Genomic DNA, 21552 nt, shown 5'->3' with positions numbered 1-21552 from the left:
GCCCCTTCCAGGAATAAACCTGTGTTGGTTATTACTTACAAGGTTTCCTATTGTTGTAGCAAATCTCGTTGCCAGTGACTTAGAATAAATTTTGGTGTCAGTATTCATTAACGTAATCGGTCAATAAGACCCCGGCTCGGTGGCAGGTTTCCCCTTTTTTAAAATTAACACAATGTCTGCTCTCCCCATGAACCTGGAATAGATTCCCCTGTTTGGGCTGTCTGTATTGTCGTAACTAGATCATTTCCAAGTATTTCCCAAAACGTTTTATAGAATTCAATAGGGAGCTGGTCAGGGCCAGCAGCTTTCCCTGAAGGGAGATTTGGTATTGCTGTTTTAATCTCCTCTATTTTCAAAGGTTCTTGTAACCCTTCTGCCTCCACCTCTGTAAGTCTTTCAACTGGTATTTCCTGTAAATACTCGGCTATTTCCGTAGGGTCAGTAGGCTGCTGGTCGTCATATAGTGACTCATAGAAATCCCTAAATACTTCTCCTATTTCCTGCGAATCCATGTGTAATCCGCCAGTTATATCCCTAATTTCTCTTATCATTCCTGATGCTGCTATTTGTCTAGTACGTATGGCTAGAACCCGACCCACTTTCTCGCTAAATTCATGGCATCTCTCTCTTTTGACCATAAAATTCTTGGCTGCCTTATTCGCAATATCTTCTTCTGCCTCACTTTTTGCTTTCTTTACCTTGATAAGCGCTTGGTCCACTGATCTCCCTGTGGATACACATTGATGTAGCTCCTCCTCTGCATCTACGGCTGCCTTGACTAATTCATTATTCCTGAGCTGCTCTTGTTTACGCTTAAATGTGCTAAAGATAAGGGTCTCTCCACGGGCACCTGCCTTGAAGGCATCCCATACCATCCCGACAGCTGCACTTCCACTATTGATCTCAAAAAAATCTTTCATCCACTTTGACATATGGTGTATATGCTTGTCATCCTGTAGGAGCCCTCTTTCGAAGGTCCAAGCCCTCTCAATTCTAGTTCCTGCTACCGTTTTTAATGTTAATATGAGGGGATTGTGGTCGCTGAGAATTCGAGGAAGTCTATCTATCTTTAAGCTAGAGAACATTGGATTTGGTACAAAGAAATAGTCTAACCTTACACAAATTCGGCGTTGAGCCGAGTAATAAGTATATCCTTTTTTGTCTGATCTGATTTTCCCCCACACATCTGACAAGGCATTATTCATTAGTAAATTAGATAGTGCTTGATGTACTCTTTTTTTTCTACCTTGATATCTACCAAAGGAGCCTACCCTTAGCCCATCCGCCCCATTAATATTGAAATCTCCAGCCATAATAATGTGAGGGCCCTTACAGCAAGTTCAGTATCCAGGAATTCTAGGATCTCTGGGTCGTCCTCTGTTGATCCATATACAACCCCCAGGGTTGTCCACTCCCCCTCAATCAAACATTCAACCATTGCCCACTTCCCCCACTGATCTTCAAATTTCTTTCTGACTATGACATTCTTATTCTTTGACATTATCACTACTCCTCTAGTTTTGGTACCTTGCCTAGAGTATACTAATATATGAAAGCCCATCTGCTCCAGCAGGTACACTTGTGAGGACATGATATGGGTTTCTTGTAAGAATATAAAATCTACATTCCATTTGTCCTTATGCGAGTGAGACCCTTTGTCTCTTCTGATACTCATTTAACCCGCAGACATTCCAGGTTACAAATATAGTACCCATACTTTAAAAAAAATATTTTTCCTTGCTGATACATCCATAAAAAACTTATAAACCATTTTGGTTCTGAATTCTCCAGATCTATTTGTTTACCACAATCTTCTATACGTCCCTTTTCTGATTGCATTATATTGTGTCCTGTACACCTCCCCTCCCCTCCCCTCCCCAGTCACCCCGCCCCTGTATACCCACCCCCCATACTGGCAAATAGGTCAGAGTGACCTATGTCTGACAGCCGAGACCCCCTGGGTTGTCTCGTCTCTCCCCTCTCCCATCTTGTATCATATCTCATCTCATCCCTCCCCCCTAACCCCCCAAACTTAATGTAAAACGTGATAAGAGAAAAGATAGTATACTCGAATGAACTCTACATGTTTTGCATATCTTTGCATATCTTGCATCCGGTACTCAATGTATTTTCAATACGTAATGTTAATGTAAAACCTTACTACTTCTTCGGAGGTCCCTCCCTCACCGCGACCACCTGCTTATTCTGCTCCCTATCAGAAATGTAATGTGATGTCACTTCCTGTGATGTCGTCGAGCGCTGTATGTTTGCACTTCTGATATCCCTGGCATTTTGGTAAATCGACGCCAAATATTACTATCATTACACTTCTCCTAAAGCACTAATGTCAACAATGAGCTGCCAATCAGACTTTTTACTGAAAGTGATTCAATATTATGGCCAACTTTACCCAATGTGTTTCTTTGGGGCATTTACTGATGCTAAATCATATGGATGGGATGGAGACCGCTCAATACCTTTTCCATTGAATGTTCCCAATAGCATTTACTCTTACACTTGCAACAAACTATGTACTACTTCCCAACTCCATTTCTATTATTTTTTCTATAGTAATAAATGATACACTTTATTATAACAATATTAATACCTCTAGTTTTTGTAAGACATTTGTAGATGTGTGGAAAGAAATATAATGTGATAAACTATGTGAGACTAATGCCCAATACAATAACATAAAAAAAGGTGAATATTAAAAAACAATTAGTTAATGGTTTATAAATAATGTAACATTAGATGAAGTAATCTGAGCCTGTTTCAGATATCAAGGGCAGACTTGGATAGAGAAAATTAAACTGACCACCGGACCTTTGAACGACAAAGAGAATGGTATGTCTTAATGACAAAACCAAAATCGAATACCAGTCTTTCACTTCTCCTTAGGTATCTTGTGAGAGGTGGAAATCAAACTCTGAGTAAAGGCCTTTCAATTGTTAATAGCACACATAAAAACCATGCTTGATTCCACGAAGCTTTGCCTTTTTTCCAGCAATTATGTCAATAAAAATAATTTGCTTTAAAATTGTAATCCATTCAGGAATCAATACAGAATAAAATATTAGTAAATATGTACAATATAATTTGTAACACGATTAAATGATTGCAACGAAAAATATTTCAACTGATAGCGATATTTTAATGTACACAGTCTGTATAAAAAAAGGCAGATCCAAAGCTGGAATAAGCATCAGCATGGCACTTCGGTGATGAGCGCCTTAGATGAATCCTGCTACTGCCACTCGAAATGCCCTAATAATGCAAGAGTTTGGGCACAGGGCCCTGTGATGGCAGGCATATTCTAATGCACTGTAGGCTACAAAAGACAATGAGAAAGCAATTTCTATGATTTGAGTGACGCCAAGCATCAAGGACAGAGCACTCCCCATCTTGGGCCTAAGTACATTGGAAAATTAATGAGAGAAGAGACAAGTCATTTATTTGTGATCCCATTCATTTAGGAGGTCTCAGTTCCAGAATAGTGATTGACAGATCAGCCACTATGTGGTACCTCGAGGAACTCTTCAAATGACTTAGAGCTTCATTCCAACAGACACATATTACTTCTCAATTGCTCTTTACCAAGTAGTCATAAAAGACCAAAGGGGATGAGTAGACATTCTCGTGAGTGTCACGTATTCTAGAGATAAGACGTTTGTAGAGCTAAATGTCTGAAAATAGTTTCAAACAACATTAGTCCCTTACAACTACTTTTCTATGGGTTGTTGTTCACACCCAGTCATGGTGTTGGCCATACCTTATCCTCTCTACTCTAAAACGCTTGAATGACCGTTCAACACTAATTCATGCTTTGGTGTAAATTGTCTTTTTGATAAATGGGTAAATGAGAAAGAAGATCATGTTTTTGACAAATTCAAAATCACAAACTAGTTATTTGCACATGACCTAATATGCATTTAAATGGAGCTAAAGCTTTGGACAACTGATTGCAGCAGTGCACCAATCAGAACCCTTCATCAAAATGGTTAATGCATTAATCAAATTTGGCACTAAAGATTATTTTCAAAGGCATTTTCTACTGCAACTAGATGGGGACTCAGATGTGGGAATCATTTTCTCCAAAAATTGTGAATTCATTTGATATTCATATTGAGGACACATTTATCTACATGTACAGCAATCCATACAGAAAAAAATATAGTGATTAGGAAAATGATACATTTAAGATGTCTTCCTGGTTTGGAAAGGGACAGGAAAAAGTGACATAGGGGCTCATTACGATGGCGGACGGATTTGAGTCCGTCCGCCATCGAGCCGGGAATTGGGACTATATGGCGGCGGTCCCGACCCTTAGATTACAGTGCACCCGCCACGGTGGCAGTCGCATTGGGCATGTTTACCATTGCAGTGAGTGCTGCAGGCTGGTTGAACAATCTCTTAAATGTGCTATCTTCTAGAATTGGTATATTAATAGTCAATATTTGTTGACAGTGAAATAAAAAAACACAGAACCAAGATGAAAAGGAACTGCTAAAATGACTAGTCAGGCTCCACAGATACTTCTTAAGGTAAGTTTATTGCAAGCATTTAGCCACAGCTGGCAAGGCAGCAAGAAGGAAAACAACTGCCTAAAGGTCAAACTCCATATTCCATTTGAACACACTGAGTTCATGGGAGCTCAACATTCCAAACCAATTCTATGTTCTTTCCACACCTCCTTGATAAATCCAACACATATTCCTCTTATACACAAACAAAACAAAAATGTACCATAGAACCATGACTAGATTGTTTTACATGCCAAGACCTAATTGCAAATCATAGCACATATCCCCAAAACCAGACTGATGATTTTCTTTCCTCAAGAGTACTTGTATGTGGACAGTTCTTCACATTGCCAAACCTAGCTAACAGCTTCTCCAAAGTTAACATTTTTACACTACCACAAGTGGCACCTTGAGTATTCAGACAACTACTTTCTTCCTTCATGCCTAGTGGCCCACTTTGTATAGACACATTTTCTTTATTCCAGCATTTTGCATCATCCACTCTGACCACATCTCTCTTCTCACACACTACCTTTTTAGTACCAGAACATTTTGAATGTTCTTAAGCAATTATGCCTGGCAATCTGACTCTGACCCAAACACCCTCCTTGACCTTCCATGGCCTTTCCTTGTTTTCAGTCACATATTTTCCCTGTGCAACCCTACACCTTTCATCAACAAGCTTTTTCTCTTCTGATACACTGAAACCACGCATCAACTTGGTTTCAGCCACTCTGCCCTTGAGCAATGCAAATGGTTATAAGCCTGTGATAGCATTAAGTGAAGTTAGAATAGCCCATATTAAGTCCTCCAGCTCCTGTAACAATGCAACCCATTCACAAATAATAATTATACATTATCTTTAATTACCCAGTTGCACCTCTCAACAAGACCAGTGCTCCGGGGATAGAACAGGTAGTTAGTCACATGCTACACACACCATTTGCTCATAAAAGTACAAAATTCCTCCGACATGAACTGCAAGCCATTATCCGTCACCAATTCAGATGGAGCACTATTCCTTAAGAGGATAGCATGCAAAAACGTTATCACTTCCGATGTATTTATAGCTGTGACAAATTTCATCTTGTGCCACAGAGAATAATGATCTATCATTACTATGCCAGACATATGGCTTTCTCTTAGCATGTTCAAGGGTCCAATAATGTCCATGTTCAGTTTGATCCATGCCTCTAGAGGGCGTAGCACTGTCACTTGTGACTTATCGCTTAGGACACATGCGATCCACTCTCTTACCCAATGCTCCATGTGTCTGCTCATTCCTGGCCAACAAAAGTGCCCCTGATTCTCCTCTTCATTGCCCTCATTCTTACCTGCCCTTCATGTGCAACTTTGGTTATATTTTCTGAGGCACCACCAACAAATATGCTCGTCTCATTATGCCATCCAACATACTTAACAGTTCAGAAACCTCTTTGTATGTCTTAAGTGCGTCATCCACTTTCCCTCTGTGCCAACCCTTATTTATGTATAACATCACCTCCTGTAGCACCACATCCAGAGTCACTGCCCTTTCCCGCTAATTTTCCTTTTTGCACCCCATCATCGGTATTTGTACATCCTACAACACAGAAGTCATTGTCTCTATCCTCTACCGTACTTGACTCTACCTTCAAAGGCAAATGAGATAAGCCATCAGCAAATACATTTTTCAAATGTATCCTACTCTGAACTGGACATTATTTAAACGTAAAGGAAATACTTGTGGCTAAGATAACGGTTTGGAGCTGATAGAATGTAGCGCTGACAATTTCCATAGCAGTGTCCCCTGACGAAGGGCGTATTCCGCCCGAAATGCATTGGGCTATTAATAAACACTGCTTGGAACGAACCATGGCATCAGTCGTGTCTTTACAAGAGGCTCGGATGGGCACAGTTTAAACATGAGAAACTTGAAAAAAAGCCATATTAACCCTGTATGTATAGCATAAAATCGGTCAAAAAGGATAAAGTAAAAGAACAAGTTTTGGAGTACATTGATGAAAATGATTAACTGATGGTTGAACAGATAAATGAATTCGCCAAGGAGGCAGTTCAAAGCTGTGCAATTGGTTTGGGGCGAAAATTTGCCTCATCTCGCTACATTGTTTATTTCAGTGCCATCAGGGCAAGGCACTTCACCAATGATGCACGCATTAAAAAGCATGGACAAGTTTGATAAAATTGAATACAAGGGTGTGCACCCCGATTTCCCGCATTGTTTCCAAATATTAGTATGCCATCCTGGAAACAACTGCCTTTGAACAAAGCTTCGACCACATTCTGAAATATTGATGAAGCTGAAGGTAAGCAGAAAGGCCTCAACTCAAATTTAAAAGCTTCACTCATGAATGATGTAAGGTTGCGAGAATCCTTACATAATGCAATCTGATGGTACAAATAGGACGTATCTAGTGTGGTTAAAATCCTTGCCCCTTTAAGTGTAGTCAACATTTCAGAAATATTGGGCAAAGTCTATCAACCCATTTTCTTTCATTTAGGTCTCTCAAGTCAATACACAAACTTAGTGTACTGTTTGGCTTCCTAACTAGTACAAAGTGAAAGACATTATGAACCCTTGATCAGCTACATTATATCTTGCTGACAGAACTTCCTGAGTTCCTCCTTCATCTCATCTCTCATGGAAATGGGGACAGGTCTTGCCTTGTGCACAACTGCTTCGACTTCTGCTTTCAAATTATTCATATGTGTGAACCCTTTAAATTTTCCCAATTGATTGCTAAACACTTCTGGAAATTCTTCAGTTCAGGCGTTTTCCCTACAGACATCACATTCATCCTTTCAGTCTGCAAAATGGCCTGTTCTGGGCTGTTGGGATTCAACATGATCCCCAGGGGTCTCTGATCCAACCAACCCAGTAAACATGGTGAACATGCACTGTATAAATATCCAATAACATAACATAACATGAGCCACATACAGTGGGCCACATACACCAAGCTTTACGCCTCACTCCCTTTGAAGTTCAGTCTGGCATCAAACTCCCCAATCACCTCAATAGGTTTTCCTCCATAAGTTACAGACTTCACCTAAGACTTCTTCAATTGCACATTCCAAAGTTTTTTCCATTCTTCCACAACAATTAACAAAAATAATGACCTTAAATTTGCCATCTTGTTGACACTGATTCAATTCACATGTATTGTACAAAATGGCTTCTTAATATTAAAAGAATTGAGTTCACTCTGTGCACTAGTTTTGTCTTGGTTTACTCTGTGCTTTACTTCTCTTTAAACTCAGGGCTACTCCATCCTTAGCACTATGTCTGTTAGTGCCATAAAATGTAATGATAATGGATGTCAGGGTAGGCGAACCAGTCCCCTGTAGATGGGTGCACTTAACTATGAAACAGCTTGTTTCTTATCCAAAGGTTTAATGCATCCTTTATTATCAAAAAAGACACTTTAGTAACAATTTCTTCTTGATTTCATCATCAATTTATTGGTTCGTATTTTCTTTGCTTGAGATTCCAAATGTATTCATTTATAATGCATTATCCAAAATAATATCAATGCATATTTCTATGAATTATGTATCTATAAATTTCATCATGCCTTTGTGCTTGATAAGATTGGGTTCCTTTAAGATAATCAGACACGTCATCGCGTGAGATTTGGCTTCATCTAGTTTTACTGTACTTCATATACTTACAAACTTTATTTGCCCTCATGCGTGACAACACTAGAATATGCGCATTCACTTTAAGAACTTGGATTCCTAGCAACACTGAGATACGTCATCGCACTAGCGTCGGGCTCAGCGCATACGAAGAAACATTTGCATGGAGATCTCCGCAGAGCACAAACTTTGCTGTTCTAAACTTTGTGGATTATCTGGTGAGTTTAAACACACATCGTAAATATATCTAAGAAGGGGTGTAATATTTTGCGCTAACGCCTTTTAGACTTGCATAAACGCACATCGTAGTTGTTAGACCTGGCATCCTTGGCATGGTTTCCCTAACTTTTTGCCTCTACCTGCTGTGCTGGATTTTGTTTTGCTGGTATAGATGCTTTGGGCACTTTGTCACTGCTGATCAGCGCCAAAGTGCAAGGGCTCCATGGTTAAACTATTATTGTGATTGGTTATCCATGATTGGCATATTTGTTTTACCAGTAGGTCCAGTCAAGTGCACTGAGTGTACCAGGGCTGGTAATTCAGATGCTACTAGTGGGCCTGCAACACTGATTGTGCCACCCACATGAGTAGACCTAAAAAGGTGTCTCAGGCCTGCCACTGCAGTGTCTGTGTGCAGTCTATGAACTGCCATGTTGTCCTGGCCAGTGTACACAGTTGCCAGGCCTAACCCTTCCCTTTTTTTACACATTGGACATCCCTATGGTAGGCCCAAGGTAACCGCCTGGGCAGGGTACAGTGTATGTGAAAGGTAGGACATGTTGCAGTGTGGGTAACATATCCTGATAGTGAAATACTGCCACTTAAATTTTTCACTATTGAAAGGCTATCTTTCCCATAGTTAGAATGGAGAATGCTGTGTATCATATTTACCTGCATATCTTCCCAGAGCGGCAATATAGACATATGGAGTGTGGTATCCCTGAACTCAGAATTATTTTAACACATCTTTTAGGAAAGATGGTTTTAAATTCTGTGTTTGAAAATAGCACTTTTAGAAAGTGGCTATTTTCCTGTTCAACCTTTCTGTGTGCCTCTGCCTGTTTGTGTATTGACTGTCTGGTTTGTGAGTGAAAGGGGCTGAGGGTGGCTGCTGGAGGCTGGGTGAGTCTGCACTAGGCTGAATAGACCTATCTGCACGTACAGTGGTGGGAGGAGTTGCACCAGGGCCCTGAATATGCCTGCCTTCCACAATGCTGGCTCCACCTCCTGCGATGTGCATGATGGCCCTGGCCTCCCCTCACAAAGAAAGAAGACATGCCCTGGCAGAGGGCACCCAGAACTGGTTTGGGCTGGATCCTGAAACCTCTCACATGTAAGAACAACAACTTTTGGGGTATAAGTAATTGTGCTCAAATCCCAGTAAAATTAGACTACTTCTGCAATCAAGAGGACTCTTCACCAAAAAAGTTCAGCTGAAGAGAGTGAGGAAAAGGACTGCCCTTGCTTTGTGATCTGGGGCTGACTTGCAGTTTGCCGTGATTACTAAGGAAGAGGTCTTAGGAACTTTGTTCCCCTCCTGCTTTCAGAAAGGACTTTGCTGTGTACTGTGTCCTACCACGTCTCCAAGGGCCTGAGATGAGCTGGCCTCCTGTTGAAACTCAGGAACAAAAAGTTTATTAAGAATCTCTAAGGACTCGCTCTGTCTCGGGAAGTCTGCCTGACTAACACAGTAAATTGGTTCCCCAGGTGCCAACAACGAGGACCGCCGCTTGCCTCCACCAGCCCTCGTACTTGCTGTTGTGCTGATCGTAATTGAGGCTGCGATCACTTCAGCTAACCCCTGAAATGCAGGAGCTCAAGGTCTGGCCTCTGTCTCCCCTCTGCGCTGTTTCCTTTGTCCATCACCGATCACCACAACCAGCCCAGGAAGACACAGAATCCCTGAATCAGCCGTCACCAGCTGCCGCGGACCCAGAGTCCCCTGACATCATCACCCGTAATGCTGGGATTGGGCCAGCCGTAGCGGTTACTCGGAAACACATGGACCTTCTGCTAGATTAACCGCCCTGGGCCGGGTTTGCACAAGAGTGAAGCCAGAATGGTCGCCTAGGTAACAGGGATGCCTGAGTCGACGTCACCTCTACGAGCAGAGGAGGCCTCCGGATGAGAAGCGCTTCTGCTTGAGGAGCGGAGGAAGGAGAGGGCACACCGCGTCCTTCTGATGATTACAAGTCGTGGGGTCAACACTGCAGAACAAGCGTCTTTTTGGTGATTGAAAGGGCAGCTGGGGCATTTATTGGATAAAGGCACTATTTTTGGCAGTGACTTTCCACCCGTTAGGAACCAGGGTTTCACTGCCATATGGAGCTTACAAGTGCCCCTACATTTACAAATACGTTCTGTTAATAAAAAAACATTACCAAAGTGAACATTTTTCAAGAGATCATTTCTAAAGAAGGAGTAATTTATGTATGTGCATTTTTCGATCTGACCTAAACCATAAAAAGATATTATATTTTTATAATAACTGGTGTAGTGTCCATTTGTGGTGATTCACTGTATTACTGGGAGAGTTGGTGGAAATACTTTACACGTTGCCTTGGGGATAAACCTGTCTTTTCGTGCCAAGCTACTAAGGGGGTGAGCAGGGGTTATCAACAGTGTGTGCCCCCTTACCCTGACTAGAAGTAAGGGTCCCTATTTGGCCAAAGGTACTTACCTCTGCCAACTAGAGACCCCAAGATCTAACAGTAGTCGTGTGCAACATGGGGTAGGACTGTGGTTTGGTTCGATCATTTGAATCTACTGGTTAATATGGGATGTAAAGGTTTATCAATACATCAGTATTAATCATCCATGCAATTTGCTCTCACATGTGATACAGTAATCTTGCATTGACATTAATGTGTTTTGATGGATGAACTCTGTTATATTGTATATCAATTTGGAGAATCAGGTCAGGATGCCCAATTACGTTTATATATATTTTGACACATGCAGTCATATCTAGGAAGGACAGAATGGGCTCTTGTTTCATATCATTTTCAGAGACCACAGATGAAAGGTCAATTTTTGACCCGAAATGCATTGGGTTGTTTGAAGAAATTGGATAATACATCATAAATGAATAAGTTTGGAAAATCAATCAGAGAAAATACAAACCAATAAATTGATGATGAAATCAAGAAGAATTTCGTACTAAAGTGTCTTTTTTTGATAATAAAGGATGCATCAAACCTTTGGATAAAAAACAAAGCTGTTTCATAGTTAAGTGCACCCATCTACCGGGGACTGATTTGCCTACCCTGACATGCATTATTCTTAATATTAGACCACTTACAAATGAGACGTCTCATTTCACCTGTAGACAGGCTCAGTTCTTGTTGTTCTTCCTCCACCATGAATACTACGCTTCCTTCATCCCAATCAGACTACTCACATCAGGTTCCTTCCAAATAGTGTTACACTTTTAGATGACTTTGCTTCTTTACTCCATTTTGCTTTACATACTTTCCTGAAGAACACCTTTTTCCTATATTTGCCACATACTTTGTCAGTCGTCAGTCAAATGGGGGTGTTTCCTAAACGTTTTAGTGCTTCCAAAACAATGGCATTCAAGTGATTTTCTATCTTTCTTTCCTTCCCTTCATTCTTAGACCACTTAATCTTAGCTTTGTCATCAGGCTGCAAGGCCTCCACCTGCCTAGTCAAGGACATTTGTTGTTGAATCTCTCCCACTCGCTATTTCCATAGCTTTGTCTAATGTTAGATGTTTCTACTGTAAACTTCTCCTGCACATGTTTACAATTGAACTTTCCCACCAGTTGATCCTGTGTTATCTCTTCATGGATTATTTTAAAGTCACACGTGGCTGCTATAAATATAAGATCCTTAACAAAGTTATCAGCCAACTCACCAGGCAGTTGATGCCTTCTATGAAAAATGTGACACTCCATCATAAAAAAATATTTCTTCTTGAAGCACAAATCCAACACTTTTGTAGCGGATTCATACTCTTCTAATACATCTCCCTCCCCAATACAGGTAACACAGGCAGAAGATTCAAAACCTTGATGCCTTCTGTGTCCTAGGAGTGATGCTTTTTTCTTCTATATGAAAACATCACCTTCAATAATTTCCAAGTATGCTTCAAATCCTTCCTTCCACTGCTACCAATCTACCGAAAGTAAACCAGACTATGACAGAAAAGCTGGCAGAGTAATCACAGATTATTGCATACTTGCCACACAACATAGACAATATAGATAATATCCCCGCAATGATCCCCCTTTTCACTGGTTCATAAGTGGGTGCAAAAATCACCATGGTCCACAATCTTCAAGGTGTGTGACTCACCAATAGATTTAATGCAAGACCTTGTACATACAAGGGGCCTTATTTATGAAGGTCTTGCATCGCCGGTGCGTCACTTTTAAAATGGGAAAATGTGACGTACCAGTGGCGCAAGGCCTTCATAAATGAGGCCCAAGGTGTGTAAATGTCTGTGATCCACATTTTCTAATGTGTGCTAATCACCAATGCAGACCCAAAATGTATACAGCAGTCACACAATGTTTCTCACCAGTTGCAAAACACAACATACTCTGCTTCATCTATGGTGTCCTGGGCTAAAATATGTACTATGCATTAATAAGATGCGAAGGCATAATCATAAATTGCTGCAATGTCAATATTTTGGGGCTTAAACTGATCTTAGAGGGCTCACGGTACCTTGAATGGCCCGAACGAATATGCTCTCAAAAGTGTCCATTTCTACATGGACATTGCACTGCTCGAAGCATATGATTTAAGTAATTAAGGCATGGTGGCAATATATTTAATTAGCCAGCCATCACAGTATGCTGCCACAACACTCCTAAGATGGTGGCATGTAGGCTACCCACCGGATGACACAGGAGGCATTCCTGCGGTGACCCTGGGCTGACCTGATACACACAGTGCATGCAGTTCAGTGATGACAATGGGTGTGATATAGGCTCTTGAATGGGGCTTAAATTCATCTGGCCAGACTGCCTGACACTCGACCACATGCCCAAATGAACAGCTCCCTCTACACTCCAGGCATCCTTTGTCATATGCCCCTTACTCTCCTCAGTTCCCCTCTGCAGCTAGAACCAGCAGAACTCGAGTCACTCTGACACACTTTTATCTGTGTTTTAACAAAAGCACCACCCTGCTGGCAACTCAACCCGGACAAAACTGAGCTACTTCTTATCTCGAACAAAGAAGAGAACCCACAAATGAACGAATGGCTAAAAGAAATTGATGCGCTCAATGGTAACCTCTCCTTGGCTGACTCCGTTAAATCATTAGGCATCACTCTAGACTCTAAACTTGATTTGACCAAACACATCAAGATTGCGGCCAAGAGCGCCTTCCTCAACCTGAAACTTCTAAACAAAATTAAACCTTTCATCCCATCCAAAGATCTCAAACAAGCCACCCAAGCATTGGTTTTGTCACGACTGGACTATGGAATCCATCTCGGGAATACCCAAAACTCACCTTGCTCCTCTGAAAACTACCCTAAACGCGGCTGCCAGAATGGTCACAGGAATAAAGAAATTTGATCACATTTCCCCGGCACTAAAAGACCTTAAGTGGCTACCTATAGAAATGCGGGCGAACTTTAGAACAGCCTGCCTCACCCATAAAGCCCTTCACACAGGCAAACCAGAATATCTAGCAGCTAAACTCAGAAAAGCAGGTCAGAACAGAATTCTCAGAAGCTCTAACACCCTACTTCTTATCCCGGTCAAAGCACGTAAACAAAAAACACTGACCAGATCCTTTGCCGGAAATGCTCCCAAAATATGGAACTCTATCTCCCTCCACATCAGAACTATTCCTTACTTCCCGAAATTCAAGAGTCAACTCAAAATCCTTTTCCTCGACCGCTCCCTATCGAACAGATAGGAACCGCTATGAGTGTTCAAAGTGCCTCTACTCTCTTCTCGATGCGGATCGCCATCTCTACTCTGATTCATATCCTGAACGCCTCACTGAGAGTACTGTATTTGCTGTCTTGCACTGCTCTATACTTGTTGTAAAGCGCTCCGATACCTTCCGGTCTGGTTAGCGCTATATAAAACTTCTTAAATAAAAATAAACATCTGTAAAATACTCTACATATTTTATACTAAATAAACCTCTGTTTGTTTTTAAGAAAGTACAAGACATCCACACAGAGTTGTACTTGCAAATAATGAAAATTGAACCGAGGTAACCTCGACTGAGACTTGTTGCCTCACTGACATTCAGGGACAGTTCAATTGTGGCCATTTTCCAGCATGCTTAACATTCGTAAATACGAATATGTTAACGAGAATAGACATAATGTCAACATACTAACTGTGGCTCAAAATATTTTAATTTTTTTTCTTGGTAATGGAAATCTTCTTTTCATATCTCTCATTATTAATTTCACTTTAAAAATAGATATGCTTAAAATTTCCATGTACAACCTACTTAAATGTGAATCTTCCAAAAGCCATGAGGAGATTTATTTTAAAGCAAATATCCTAATAGTTACACTGTAAATGAACGTTTGGTCAGTCATCAGGTTATACAACTATGCTTAGTTATTTTACACTTGAGATCGGCTTGACACTAGATTTTGTAAATCAATTGAGATGTATTCGATCAACAATAGGTATGATCCCTATCCACTCTATTGCTACCTTAAGGTTTGCAAGCAAATGTGGCCTTTCATAAGTTGGCCCTCTAGTCTTTGCTGATCCAAGATCAGAGGGGTAAATTGATCTATGTGGAGAGGTCATCTTTGTGATGTTACTATATATCACAAACATTGACATTCTGGCCCTTTTGTGACCCGATTTTTGGTGAGTGAAAGGGTAGTAAACATCCCCTGAAGATTCCGTTGATCCTTTTTGAGAAAGATCCTACTTGCAGATATTTGCGCATGCAGAAGGTAAAGCGGATATAGCATAAGGTATAAGATTGGAACAGACTCATTCCCTGCAGAAATCCAAATCACTTTCCAAGTGTCACATTTATTTAGGTTTGATTCCATTCATGGCTGGGAGACATGGAATGGGTTTGTTTTGTAAGTAATTATTTAACAGTTACTAATTTCTGTCAGGTGTATGCAGTAATGTGCTAAAATTGTTTCCTCGTTTGTTTCTAGACAGGAGTTGCTGGAATAATACGCAACTTCCAAGTTTCATTTCTGTTAGGTATGGGCAACTTATGTGAAAGCACATAGTAACCAAAAGCATTTCCAAAATAGGGTGCAAATGCAATGTTTTGAAAACACATTGGGGCAGATTTACAAGCCCCTTGCGCCACTTTTGCGTCACTTTTAACATGGGAAAAGTGGCGCAAGCGGCTTGTAAATAAGCCCCATTGTTTTTTCTCATAGAACATCGGCCAAGGGCATCTGCTTCAACATTAGCTGCCATCTGAACTGTACTTTTGAATTTGTTACCTGTTTACATAGGGACTGAATCCAACCCATTCAATTGGGAAGAATGCGGTCAGCGTTCCAGAAATACACTATTCCATTACTGTTTACAGCATTGTTTCTCATTTCAAAATGCTGGTTTTCCAAAAGTAGGGATTACATATATTTGACAGTTGGAAATGATTGTGTTGATTGTGAAGAATGAATTGAACTCTAGATTCTACGTTTTTCTCAGTCTAATGAGTCCGAATATATTTAATTTGAAAAATGTCTCCTCTTCAGCAAAATCCCTGTTGAAATTGTTAGCTATTGTAACATTCAATGAAAAGTGTTTAGAATATATATTTGATTCATATATATTCGGCTGGGTGTGTGTTAGGAGTGGTATAGGAGTGATATATGATGGTATATAATGGTTGCTGTCAGTTGTGAAAAGAACAGAACCGTTGACCCTGAATACCTCAAATGGGTTCACATTCCATCATTTAATGTGAGGATGTTTAATAAACCTTTATTTTATTCTTCAACCAGATATTTTTACTTGAAAGTATTGAGCGTTAAAATGTGCATCACTGGGAGTATCACTTTGTTTGTCTTTTCCCATCTATACAACAATAATTGAAAACAACCTGTTATTAATGTTTACTATAAATTGGATTTTTATATTAACAAATAATTTGTAATAGGTATGGAACCATTAATCATATGCAGAAACATTTACCTTACCTAAAAGAGAAAAGTGAGTTCATGAATGTCCTGCAAAACTTTCTTTGGGGTTCACCATTTTTTGGATAAGTTCACAAACCCAGATTCTCTCAGTTGTATAATATCAGCACATTATTACCAGAGGTACGACACATAAAGACTGGAATATGGATATAGCAGAAAAAAAATTGCCCAGTACCTGATCGAAATTGGTCTTTCTGAATGTTCTCATAGTCATGCCAGTCTTTCCGTTTTAGGCCATCTGTCCATGTGTACACTTGTCCATCAATGAGGCCCACCGGAAAATTCTGTTTCAAAAGAAAAGATTCATGTTAGGACTGACAATTGTATCGTTTTTCATGCCTGGATATAAATACATTTCTGTGCACAGTATACTCTTTTCTCCAAAGTTATATTAAATGTTTATTTACCTGAGCACTCACAGTTCAAATCAAACAAGTCAGAAGCATAGCGATTCCCAATAAAGCAGGTAGATGCCCTCTCAATCATGAATTCTTAGATTTGGTTTCATGAATCCCTCTCTTAGCACTACTACTATGAACCCAATCCTCTTCAAAATCTGAAAATAAATTATGTACAGACAAATTCAAGGACAAAAACAGGCAACCTCACTGTCTGTTTCAAAAAGTAGAAATGTTAAACATCCTATTGACCTACTCCATTTTCTATAACGTTTTGCTTGTCTGGTGAGGGAGTCAGGTATCTTATTGAAACTGCATTTGCTTGCATCCTGCTTCTGTGTCTAGGAAAGATGCGGGTGTAACAATAGGTAGGGGAAGACAAGGATCAATTGTGATCCAGTAGGGCTTTGATTACCATTCACAAGAGAAGGGAATGGAAGGTTTGGCCACAGTCGTAGCCCCAGATATGAAGACAACAAAAGAGATGACTGGGCTGTTCCTTAGGGAAGGAAGAAGGAAAGGGTCACTAGAAAAAAGGGTTAATGCTCAATGGAGGACAACCCCTGGGTATCCAATTTGTTGGATATAATGGCCTCACACACCCTTGCGAGTGTCATGCTTCATCATCGGCAATGCTCCTCGTTGGGCAGGCGGTGCAATGCCCAACCGGGTCACCTCAAAGAGGGGCTCTTTATCGGAGATCTTTTATCCAACTGCCTATGGGTGAAGTGGGGGTGAGGGGCCAGGACAGAGTAGATAGTGTGGGTGAGGATAAAATGTGGCACAAGGTACCGGAAAGCAATTTTATTCTGGTGGTCCTCTGCCACAAGTAAAATCAAGGATAGCCAGTGCTCATGGGGACTATGGTTTCCCAGAGTGGACCAGGGCTAAAGTGCAAATCGTGTGGTCAACATGTTTCTCGCTTCTAGTACATTGACTGCGATTCTTCAGGACCTAGTAAAAAACTACAATCTACAAAACATGATCTAATGATTAGTATCAGTTGCCATACATTGTATATTGCTTAGTATAAGAAATGAGAGAGAGAGAGAGGAAGAAACATAGGGGATGATTAGAAGAGAAGAGAGAGTGAGAAAGAATACTAATAAACTGAGAAAAATGGAAAAAAGAAGCATAAGGTAAAAAATGAGATAGAAAGGAAGGAAGCGGTGTGCAACGTGAACAATTAGATACAAATCAAACCAGCAATTCCTATAGTATTAAAAACTGACTTGGGAAAGAGAGAACAAGCGAGGACGTGAGAGAGGGATAGAGAGAGAACATGGCAGAGAGTGAAACCAAGGCATAAAGAGAAACCTAGACTGAGAGCCACGGCAGCTCTCTCATGGTGGTATATCTTGCTTTAGCCTTCAGCAGATAATCACTTCTTTCTGCACTGCTCCAAGTTTTGTGACATTGCCATTCTTTCGCACATAGATGGGATTTAACCTGTGATGTTACATTATTTCACCAATGTCAGACATTGCATGCTGTGCATCTCCAAGGTATTTGTGATTTAAAAGGACTAAAGCTAGTGTATTCACAGTGTAATCCCAAAGGTGATAATTATCATTCCAGTGGTTTAAAAACATCATATGTTACATTATATATATATATATTCCTTCTAGTTCACCAATTAGGTTTCAAAACCTTTTGTGGTGCACGCCACTTGATCTTATCTTTATGGTCAATGACTCTTTTAGTTGGTTCCATTTTTTATTCTCCCAGCACCCCACTAAAGTAACTAATTCCTTTCCATCAATTCAAGTTATCCTGGTTCTTCTTTTCCTGGCATCTAATTATTGTTAAAGCCTCTTTTATTAGGTAATATGGATGCCCAATTGTTTTTCCTATGGTGCAACTAATCCCAACACACAACTAGGAATGAAAATCTTCTGTTCTCTATTGAGAAAGATACATTTGATTATAATTGTACATTTCCGATCAAATGGACCTTTTTTGTGCCTTCCCGGAATTCGTTATGGGATTCCTGGTAGAGTAAGGTCTTTATGAGGGGAGAGATGACCGCCACAAGCTTGGAGATCTCTGCAGCTGTAAATCCACTTCAAGTGGTAGGTAGGGAAGTGTGCATTTCAAGGCCTCACTTGGTTTTAAAGTTTAGGAGCACCCACAAACATGGATGTTTGTTTATATTACCAAACTATAATTCTGGAGTAAATCTCTGTCCTAGAAATAGTTACAGATTTACTCCAGCACTGGACTGGTGTATCTCCCTTTATCTGGGAATCTAGATGGAAATCAAGGCCAGTTTTCCATATGGGTTCCTTGAGGAGGTGAAGAATTTTTTCAAAAAGTAGCAAATCTACCCTAACGCGTGCCTTTCCAGAGCATCCTTCATATTCCAGCTCTGTCATTCAATCTGGTACATTTTAAGTGTCTGTGGGCAACATTTTCTTCAGTTCTTCTTTTTGGTAAATATTTCTCTTTCATCTCTAGTACTCCACCATATTCGATGGCGCTCCATGCGTGGTGGTTAGCTTGCTGCTGGGTTATGTTGTTTGGGGCTAACAGATACTTTTGCACTGTATCTCCACAAAGTACTCATGCCCTACTGCTGACAGCTAATAGAAATGGGGCCATATGTATCAAGCCTTTTTCTGATTCGCAAAGGCCGACATTCGCCGAATTTCGGCCTTTGCGAATCGCAAAAGGCTAATTAGCATGAATTGATATGTATCAAACAATCGCATCTTAAGGAATCGCAAAGACTTGCGATTCCTTAATTTGCCATAGCATTTAAGGAATCACAATTTTGCGATTCCTTAAATGCTATGTATAAAGCATTTTACTGGTGCGAATTCAGCTTAAGGAATCGCAATTTACCACCAACTTCCAGTTGGTGGTAAATTGCGATTTCTGTTCAAAATACACTAATTTGAATTTTTGAATGTGGCATGTGACGCACATACATGCCCATAGGGAATGTATTTGCGTCATATGCACACACATGTAATGTACAGGGGTGCAGCAGGGTGTCCTTGAGACACCCCTGCACCCTTGCAATAATTCTCAAATTGCGATTAGCAAATTGCGAATTCGCAATTTGAGAATTATTTGGAAATCATTCCTATGGGCCTCCTGGCCCATAGGAATGCATTGGAAATTGTTCCTTAATTGCGAATTCGCAAAATCCGAATTCGCAATTAAGGAAGATTAAGGAATCGCTAATAAAAAGCGAATTTCTTCATACATACCATTTTGCGATTCCTAAATAGCGATTCCTTACATATTGCTATTTAGGAATCGCAAAACGGAACTAATATACATATGGCCCATAGTGTGCACCAACAACTCTGTGCACAGGTAAGTTGTCCTTGCCTTTGGGTGGAGAAATTAAATCCACAGCAATATTCTTTGGGTGTCCTTGTACTTCCTTTTTCTTTCTGCAGCATACTTCATTGTTAGATCTTTACCAAATCATGGCACTCAAATCTGCATCTCATCCACAAGTTTGAGATGACTTTTGGTAACATCTCAAATCTTGCTTTGGGAATCCTCTGGTTCTGAATGGTGCTCACTGTAATATCTAACTATCGGATTTTTCGATCATATCATGAGAATGGTATTGGTGAAGAAGTTGCCATGACTCCTATTTAATGTCACTAATCAATATTCCACCTTGTGCAAGCTGAAATTCTTGCAGTCAATATGAAGTTCTCCCTGAAACGTTCCTGTTTCTAAATTTTAGTCTGTCACAGCAAGTATGCATGTAGTCTTTTGCCGAAACTGTTTAGAGCTCTATTCATAATAAATATAAAAACATTTTCTCCTGATATCCTTTAATATGGACAGAATGTGCTGACCATGTTCTGTGTAGCATAGGCTGCAGTCTTTATAGTCACAGCAATGAACAATTAGTTGTGGCATCCATCTATGTGCTCCTGAAGGTGACTGAACACTGCATAGCAAGAGGGCATATTTGTCAAAACAGTTGTATAGTCATATAGATATCAGGTGAGGAATCAAGTGGTAATATTTTCCACAACCATATACAGTGTGCATGATTTAGTCCATCATGAAAAAGGACCAGTGTATGGACATACAGCCTGATTCATGTACGGGCCGTTTTGCGTGTCCCTAATAGCGAATCATAGCGATTCGCTATTGAGGACACGCAAAACGGCATTCATGTAGGAATTGCTACTTAAATAGCGATTCCTACATGTTCTTTATTTGCGAGTAGCAATTTGCTACTCGCAAATACTCCCCATTCATTCCTATGGGCCAAGAGGCCCATTGGAATGATTGGGGATTTGCGAGTAGCAATTTGCTACTCGCAACTGAGATAGCGATTTTAAGGGTGACAGGGGTGTCCAAAGGACGCCCTGTAGCACCCCTAAAATGCACTTTTGGACAGGTGTTGCGCACACACATGTCCAAAGGACATGTGTGTGTGCTACATGCAACTTTGAAAAATGCTTTTAAAAGCATTTTTCTGAGTTTATGCTATTTACCGACAGGTCTGACCTGTCGGTAAATAGCGGCCCCAAAAGTCCAAAATCGCTATTTTGTTGTGTGTCATGAATAGCATTTAAGGAATCTCTATTAGAGATTCCTTAAATGCCATTCCACGCAAATATGCGAATTCTTAAATAGCGATTTTTGCATTTGGTATCATGAATACCAAATGCAAAAATTGCGCTCGCAAAGGGCCAGATTCTGAGAATCTGGCCCTTTGCGAGTGCAATTTAGCTACATGAATCAGGCTGAAAGTTTCAAAAGCAAGAAGCAGTACTTAAACAAGAAACTGACAAGATGAGCAAAGAGCTGATGAGTTACTTCGGTGTAGGTGTTGTTTCGAGTAAGGGGACAGTGGCACATGGGTGTAAGTTAGGGC

The 21552-nt window shown here is 40.4% G+C and overlaps 1 protein-coding gene across 1 annotated transcript in view; it reads right to left on the bottom strand.

The window, feature by feature from the left end:
- The window catches only part of GALNTL6 (polypeptide N-acetylgalactosaminyltransferase like 6), a 2516565-nt gene that overhangs the window by 1517296 nt on the left and 977717 nt on the right, over positions 1 to 21552 (bottom strand). The window contains exon 4 of the mRNA XM_086962433.1: positions 16472 to 16580. Coding sequence (XP_086818559.1) covers positions 16472 to 16580 — 109 coding nt within the window. The remainder of the gene's footprint in view (positions 1 to 16471; positions 16581 to 21552) is intronic.

Source organism: Lissotriton vulgaris, chromosome 3_1, assembly GCF_964263255.1.
Source record: "Lissotriton vulgaris chromosome 3_1, aLisVul1.2, whole genome shotgun sequence".
NCBI classification, from domain to species: Eukaryota; Metazoa; Chordata; class Amphibia; order Caudata; family Salamandridae; genus Lissotriton; species Lissotriton vulgaris.
This window is presented reverse-complemented; position numbering and strand designations above follow the sequence as displayed.